The sequence below is a fragment of the Pistacia vera genome, unplaced genomic scaffold, assembly GCF_008641045.1.
Source record: "Pistacia vera cultivar Batoury unplaced genomic scaffold, PisVer_v2 Contig218, whole genome shotgun sequence".
Classification (NCBI taxonomy): Eukaryota; Viridiplantae; Streptophyta; class Magnoliopsida; order Sapindales; family Anacardiaceae; genus Pistacia; species Pistacia vera.
Window position 1 is genome coordinate 46,850 of NW_022196022.1, and position 8,546 is coordinate 55,395.

At 36.4% G+C, this 8,546-nt stretch overlaps 1 protein-coding gene and 2 non-coding genes across 3 annotated transcripts; 2 read left to right on the forward strand and 1 right to left on the reverse strand.

The window, feature by feature from the left end:
* Window positions 1-3,034: 3,034 nt before the first annotated feature.
* Window positions 3,035-3,757, reverse strand: LOC116130172 (secreted RxLR effector protein 161-like). Its single transcript, XM_031415925.1, has one exon. The coding sequence runs from the start codon at window positions 3,755-3,757 to the stop codon at window positions 3,035-3,037; it is 723 nt and encodes a 240-aa protein (XP_031271785.1).
* Window positions 3,758-6,748: 2,991 nt separating this feature from the next.
* On the forward strand, window positions 6,749-6,833 carry LOC116130286. Its single transcript, XR_004128027.1, has one exon. It is a non-coding gene; the product is annotated as a small nucleolar RNA SNORD25 (small nucleolar RNA).
* A 94-nt stretch (window positions 6,834-6,927) lies between these two features.
* On the forward strand, window positions 6,928-7,067 carry LOC116130289. The gene has a single exon (XR_004128030.1). It is a non-coding gene; the product is annotated as a small nucleolar RNA snoR136 (small nucleolar RNA).
* The last annotated feature ends 1,479 nt before the right edge of the window (window positions 7,068-8,546 follow it).

Sequence of the window (8,546 nt, forward strand, 5' to 3'; positions counted from 1 at the left end):
ATCGGTGCCATTAAATGGAAGTCAAAATCTTTCATATAGAATTTTCAACACACTATATATTCATACATCTAAAACTATATAAAAATGAAAACTAGATTTGCATAAGGAACGTATATATTAAATATAAATGCTTGTTACTATAGAATGGATAAATCATATGTAGAATATGCACAAACCTGATATTTTGCAGGCCCCATTGAAACAAATAACATCCTCGTAATAATCTGTCCCCACCAGCAGCATTCCAGAACGATGGGCATCAGAATGTTCCAAAATCATATTTCGTGGTATTTCTAGAGCAAGAATTGTTTAGCAATTTTATGTGTTCCAACTTTTATTGCAAGAGAAAATATCAGTACTGCATCCAGTATGATTTCCGCAGGCTTCCTTCCAGCATTCTGTCTCTGCGTTTATGGCTCCGTTATACCACAGCCTCCGTATAACTAAAACGCAAGCAAGTCCACGGTTGATCTATATACACACAGTAGAGAAATAATTATTTGTCTAATCTATGAAATTGAACTTACATGACCGGCAATCACGTAAAACATGAAGAACATCAAGACCACCGAACGAATGTTTCTCTCGCCCCCCCATATTCTCCTCAATGTAGACATTAATAGAAGAATCTTGGCATACGCTGCGTACTAGAACGATTTGTGCATCCAAATTATCCAGACACTCATTCTTTTAGAAATAATATATATCACCCATCACCTAGACAGTTTGGAGTCCATAAGGGAAATGAAATTATATATATGTTGGAAAATTTTATTATAAACAAAGTTTAAAAAATTTAAATTGTTGATCATGACTACCTTATTATGTATAGCAAATGTACTAAATTAACTCCCAACTAACACTGTGAGTGGACAAGAATTATGTTCAGTAATCTGTAGGGTTGATCAAACACCAAAAGGGGATCTTTTACGTAGTGATATATTACTAGCGACAGGGTGTGATTACGGTGACGTCTCCCTTAGCTCCACCGTCAAACATTTATAGAAATTAACAATCACTCATGATCTTTGTTGAGCGAGAGAGATGAAGAATAAATTAGTGTTCTCATCTTACTAATGTGACCATAACTTAAATCATCTCTGTTATTTTTCTCTTATTTTCTAATATACTTAGGTGTTCTGTTTGTCAAGTCAAAGGGTTTGTTCTTGAGCTTTTTTTTCGCTGCATAATTTGACTATAAATTGGTATTTTTGTATGTCAATCTTACAAAATAATGAAATATACAAGAAACTATAGGAACCTGAAAAAAAATAAGCAATGCGCTTTAGGCTAGAAGTCTTATCGATCTTTACAGCAAAAGTTTCTTAATATATTTGGAAAGTGTGCGTAAAAACAAATTGGAAAATATATGAGGACAGAAAGACAATGTTGCTGTAAATTAAAGTGTGTGTAGGCCTTACCTGGGGGACAGGAAGAAGGATGAGAATGTTAATGACAAGCAACACATGTTTCCTGCATCTCTTTGTAAATTTACACAGTTTGAAGATGACGTCTATAGAAGAAGAAATGTAAGATATCACTATGGTATGAGAACACAAGCGTAATATGCAATGAACCGTCAACTACGATGCACTTTTTTCATCACTCATCTCCAGAATGTAGTATAGCCAAGGATTCCAAAACTGGCCATTTAAAAGAGACACAATACAAAACTCCAAGGAAACCATCCTTCGACATAATTGAGATAACGAGTAACTCTTGAATTTCAACAGCAGAACGTTGATTAAGTTCGCTTCATCATTTCTATGTTCTCCAGCGGGAAGTTGCCCTGTCGTAACATCGCCTACATTCACAATCGCATCCGACCTGATAAAAAAATATTCAGTTTAAAAGATCGATCAGTGTCCTTTCCTACAAAATTGCCAACAAAAAATATGCCAATGAACCGTAGAAATTACCAAAATGAAAAATGAAAAGAGCCAACTAAACGTAAAGAAAGTGTTACAGTGTTTTACAAAAAAAACCATCACTTACATTGTCAACAAAAGGAAAAATATCCGTGGAAGAAGTGAAAAGATTACAATTAAGAAGCAAAATTGAGAGAAAAGGAGAAACTATGTTACTTTTTTGTATTGTAAAAGCTGAATTAATTGCTACAGATGAGAGATCTTCACGTTTTTATATAAATGGACGCAAACTTAAAGAAGAAGGAAGCAACTTAACATCTCTGCTTCTTAGCTAACAACTTAAACCAAAACGACATCATTTGGTAAATTACCAGTCGACCCTTATATTTTGACACTTTAACAACTACTACTCAATATTCTAACACTACACTTTAAACCAAGCTCTCTCAAGTGTCAAGTGTCTTAGTCAACTTCTCTCAGTATCCCAGTCAACTTCTCTTGACCTGTATTTTCATAATTATCATTCCACACTCCCCTTTAAACCAAGCTCTCCCAAGTTTCTTGAGCAGAAAAACTTCCCTGTGATTTTACACACAAAAGAAAATGTTCCACTAATAAACAACCAAGATCAGAAACGGGCACTAAATTGCTACATTGATATCAGCAATGAATAAAATGAAACATTGCTTTGTTAACGAGCAACCAAAATAAAAAAAAAATCACAAAATTTCTACCAAAAGACTCACCAAATTTTTGCACTGATAGGATCACCAAACTTCTGCACTGACACAGATATTATCATCAGACGAGCAAATTTTGATGCTGAAATTTTGATGTAAGTGCAACTAAACAACTAAGCAGCTGCTGTAACTTCGTCCCTGATGAGTAAAGAAATTCTGCTAAAGTGAAATAATATCAGCAAATCAGTTACTGTGAGACAACAGAGGAAGATTCGGCAGAACCATCAACACAAACTACATTCAATCAATTGCAAATAAACCACTAAGTAGCTGCTGTAACTTTGTCCCTGATGAGTAAAGAAATTCTGCTAAAGTGAAATAATATCAGCAGATCAGTTACTATAAGACAGCAGAGGAAGCTTAGGCAGAACCATCAACACAAACTACAATCAATTTTTGTTTGTGCTCATGAAACTGAGCAGCTGATCAATCTTTGGTCAAAATGCTAGATATTTGTAGCTTAGAAGGGACATATTGAATCACAACTTTCTTGGCTAAAACTTGGTCATGGATGTAGTGAGCATCTATTTCGATATGCTTAGTTCGAGCATGAAATACAAGATTTGATGCTAACGCACTAGCACTCACATTATCACACCATATGACAGGAGGAGAAGAAAAACTCAAGCCTAACTCAGTGAATATGGACTGCAGCCAAGCTACCTCAGTTGCTGTATGTACTAAAGCTCTATACTCAGCTTTAATAGAGGAAAGGGCAACTACTTTTTGTTTTCTAGAGCTCCATTGGATAAAATTGGGTCCCAAGTAGACACAAAAACCACTAGTTGACCTTCGATCATCCAGGTTACTTCCCCAGTCAGCATCGGCATAACATTCAACATTAAGAGAGGCTGTTGGTCTAAACAATAATCCATGAAGCTGAGTTCCTTTAATGTACCTTAAAATTCTTTTGTAGGCCTGCCATTGGAGCTCAGTTGGGTCTTGAAGAAATTGGCTCAGCTTGTCTACAGCATAGCTAATGTCTGGCCTGGTGAGAGTCAAGTATTGGAGTGCTCCTATAATGCTTCGATAAAGACTCGGATCCTTAAATACTTCACTGTCAGTGGAGAAAAGCTTAGTTCCAACTGCCATAGGAGTTGCAAGCATTGGCTTCCAACGTGTTGGTTTTGATAAGCAAGTCCACAACATATTTGGTTTGTTTTAAATGAAGACCTGCCACTGTTCTTGAGGCTTCTAGACCAAGAAAATATTGTACTGATCCGAGTGTCTTTAGTGCAAACTGAATGTTTAGTTCTTCAACCAATTGAATGATGTAAGATGCACTTGAGCCAATGATGAGTATGTCATCCACATATATTAGAACATAAGTCACTGTAGATTGTTTTTTGAGAATGAACAAACTTGAGTCAGACATTGAATTATGAAACCCCTTTTTCTAATAAGGGTTGTTTTAACTTGTCATACCAAACCCATGGTGCTTGTTTAAGTCCATAAAGAGCTTTATTAAGCTTGCATACATGAGATGGGTAGTGAGGATTTTCAAAGCTCTCAGGTTGTTGCATAAACACAGTTTCATTTAGGGTGCCATTCAGGAATGCATTGTTGACATCAACTTGCTGAATGTCCCAACCATTTGTAACTGCAAGTGTAAATATAATTCTGATTGTAGAGGGTTTAACAACTGGGCTAAAAGTCTCAAAATAGTCTAGCCCAGGAGTTTGTTGAAAACCCTTAGCAACAAGCCTGACTTTATATTTTTGCAATGAGCCATCAACATGATATTTTATCCTATACACCTATTTGTTGCCCACTATATGCATGTCAGAAGTGAAAGGAACCAGGACCCATGTATGATTCTTTTCAAGTGCATCATACTCAAGTTGCATTGCCTCTTTCCAAGGAGCACTAGCAAGAGCCTCTTTTACCAAAGAGGGTTCAGAATGGACAAAGGGTTTGCCAGTGACAATAAGAGCAGCGGTTTTAGGAGCACCTGTTTTGGTGAAGGTAATTGGTTTACAAGCACCTGTTTTAGTTCTGGTTTGCATAGGATGGATGTTGATGGAAGGTTTGGAAGTAGTAGGAATGGCAGAAAATATTGATGCAGTGAGATCAATTACAGGAGGACAAGCTGGCAGTGTATGACTAGAGTTTTGAGGCATGGAAATTTCAGGTTTGGATGATCTTAAGTCTTCTTTGGGTAGGCAACTAGGAAGAGATGCAAAAGTATTAGAGGTTAAAGGTATTTGTGGAGAGGATAGGGAAGGTGAAGTTGTGATAAAGTTAAGCTGAGAGGCAGGAGACAGATCTAATGGACGTTGGAGAGTCAAAAATTATGTAGGAGGAATTTTAGTGTTTGGGGCTACTGTGTTTTGTAAGTGAGGAGTAATGGTTGACTGAGCTGAAGCGTTTAAGGATGCTATAGATTGAGACTGATTGGTGGGAGGTATTAGAGGTTTAGTGTTTGGGGCTGTTGTGTTTTGTAAGGAAGGGTTAATAGTTGAAGTTGAAGTTTGCTTACGAACTGCTGAGTGAGGATTTGCTTTGGAACAAGTTGCTGCTGGAGAAGCTATATGACTGAACTTAGAGATATCACTGAACTTAAAAGAGTTAGGAATATTGACAAAAGGAAAATGTAAACTGGAGGAATTGGAAACAGTTTTAACTCTTGATGATTCTGAGGAAGAAGACTAAAAATTAGAAGCAAAAGGAAACTTAGACTCATTAAATTTGACGGTTGGGGTTATGAAATTTTTTCCCTCAGAACTAAGGCATTTGTATCCTTTGTGAACTAAGCTGTAGCCTACGAAGACGCACTTTGAGCTATGAAAACTGAACTTATGCTTATTGAAATCTCTCAAATAAGGGAAACAAGTACAACCAAAAGTCTTTAAAGAAGTGTACAAAGGAGGATTGTTAAAAGGTGTCTGATAAGGAGAGTTAAAATTCAAGACAGATGTAGGCATTCGGTTAATAAAAAACACAGCAATTTCAAATGCAAGCCACCAATAATGCAAAGGCATGGATGCTTGTGCTAGTAAGGTAAGTCCAATTTCTACTATATGTCTATGTTTCCTTTCGCTTCTACCATTTCGTTGATGGACACATGCACAAGAATATCTAAATTGAATGTCAGCTTGAGTAAGATAAGAAACTAAACCTTTATACTCACTTCCTTGGTCAGATTGTAAACACTTAAGTTTATGATTGAATGTCTTTCCGCTAAACGGTGAAACTTGACAAAGGTGGATTGAACCTCAGCTTTTGTTCTTAAAGGAAACAACCAGGTAAATCTACTGTAATCATCAATGAAATGAACATAATATCTATAGCCTTCAAATGAAACTGTAAGGGCAGGGCCCCAAACATCACTATGCACAAGCTCAAGAGGTTGGGCAGCTCTAGTTTGTGAAACTGGAAAACTATTTCTATGCAACTTGCCTAGTTGACAAACATCACAAAAAGGAATAGAAGACAAGACTTTTGGTGAATTTTTGTTCATTTGAGTCATAATTTTTGCAAAGGCTTCAGAATGAGGATGTCCTAGTCTACGGTGCCAAGTTAAAGCTAACTGGTCAGGCCTGTTATTAACCTTAAGTGCTAGTGTGGAGCTGGTGCAATTATTAGACTCAATATGATCAATAAGCCTATAAAGATCCTAAATAGAGGAACTTGAGGGCACTCTTGTATTTTCCCCTAGGCCAAGGGAAAATTAGGGAAACACAATAGCATGAAATCTTTGCCGTTCATCAAAATAAGCTGCATATAAACCGTCCGATCATCCACTTATCCCTCTACAAGACAAAACCCACCCTGCCTTCCGTCTGGACGCTCGGGCGATTAGGGGTTTGTACTATTCTCTCTGCAAATTTTAGATCTTTTCTAGGGTTTAAGTAGCCTTCTTTTTAAAAACCCTTTATTATGCAAAGGATCATTGAAAAGATTGCAAATTTTCAGTTGGTTTTCTTATTGTTACCTGGGTTTGTAACTGGAGATGTTGATGCTTCACTATCTGGTCAGTGTGGATACATTCAATTCCCATATGACTCGTTCCCTTGAAGCAATATTAATCGTGTTGTTTTTTGTATTTTAATATCTCTCAATTTTTTTTACCCTTTGTTTTGGGAGAACACTTGAGCAACTACATTACTTTCTCTAATTTTTGACTTTTGGGAGTAATTGAGCGACGGTGATGAGTCTACAGACCTGTAATGATTTGCGGATATGATCGCAACTCATTTTTGAACATCTAAGGGACTGAGTTACTTCTTGTTACTCCCATTTAAATCTGGTTTTATGTTAAAAGTTCGATATTTTTCTTCGTTTATGTTATGTGATTTGGGTTTTATTGTTGATGTTATGAGGCTTCAAGTTTTGATTTTGACAATAATGTTGCTTACTCTTTGTGAAGCAATGTCTACAGTGGAGCCTAACAAGTTGTTCCCCTCGCTATCCAGGGCAGCAATTTTGTGTTGCACTTGGACGTCGGGGAACTACATTTGTTTTAAGCATCTTGCGGATTGAGAAACATTGTAGGAGGATTCTCTGGTTACATATAATACCAGTTTTATGAGATCATGCCCACATCAATGTCGACGAAGGAAGAAGAAAATATGACGAATGGAACTATTTCAATAACAAAGGAATAAACAATATTAATGTCCTGGAAGTCCAATTATAAGGCTTGACATCTTACATGGTTTATAATTCTAAAATGGCTATGAAGATCCAACTCAAAGCCTGTTTGGTTTATTTAACGATTGTCCAGAGACTAATTGAGTAATTTTACGGTTGTCCAAACAACTAATGGAGATAGACCAAGTAAAATTTGGACTGGACGACCAGTTATGGCGCTGGTCATGATGCTGACACAAAAGAAAACTAGTTTATATAGAGCGTCTTCGTTAAGACGCCTAAAGAATTGTTCTAGCTTGACTCAGATTAATCTGTCATGTCAATCAGGTATATATAGCAAATTGGCTTCTTGATGTATGAAGAAATTTATACTTGATGTATGAAGAAATTTATACCTACAGGATCTGACCGTTCTAAGTATAAATGCCTAAACCAAACCAATTGTTATTTCAAGCTTCTTCACTGGTTCTCTTCCTATTTAGGCTGATTTGAACTAAATTGAGGTCATTTTTTTTTTTTTTTTTTTTTTGGGTAATCGTGGTGCCTGGAGTGTAGAGGTGGCGATGGGTTGTGTCATGTGGGGCCAAAATTTTCATGACTCACCGTATCATGGGTTGTGTCAAGATAGGGTTGTGTGTGCTTTCGCGAGCTGACTCACGTGCTGCATGGGCTTTTCTTAAAAAAATTAAATTTTTTTTTTTTTAAATTCGTGAGTTGTGTTGTGCCAGTCCACTTGCCAAATCTTAAGCCTATGGTACGGCATGGAATTTTTGCACGGTGCTAAAAAAATTGTGAGTTGTACTGGCACGGTCCATTGCCACCTCTATTAGAGTGTAGACGCATCTAAACTAATTTTCAAGATTTATTGAACACCTTATAAGTTTAAAGGACTATGTAAGTCATAATGTGATAAATGATCCCAAAGTTTTAACTAAAGAATTTAATGAAACGAGATAACCTCTTTCACCTCTAGCCAATCCCTTGAGGTTAAACCGAGTCATTTTCCACCAACTTATATTTGAAGATGCTCTGGGTCCATTCCAATTATACACTATTATTGCTTAATATAAATTCAAGTTGTTTACACTTTAATACAATACAACAGAGTATAATAAGACAACAAAATTCAATAACACTGGAGATCTGTTGGATCAAGGTTTTGAATCTGCAATGAACGGCAATAATGTGTTCATAAAGATTTTGATTTCCAACTCAAGAACACCAGAGTTCACATGTTGGGTTGTTTCCTTCTGTTGTACCTAAGCCTAAATTCAAAACCAAATATTATTTAGTTTAGTTTAAAGATCAATCTGTTCATGGCCTATGCAACTGGAATTAATACTAA

Excerpts from the sequence above, each read along its gene's own strand:
- LOC116130172 (XM_031415925.1), bottom strand. The coding sequence starts at position 3,757 with ATGTTGTGGACTTGCTTATCAAAACCAACACGTTGGAAGCCAATGCTT.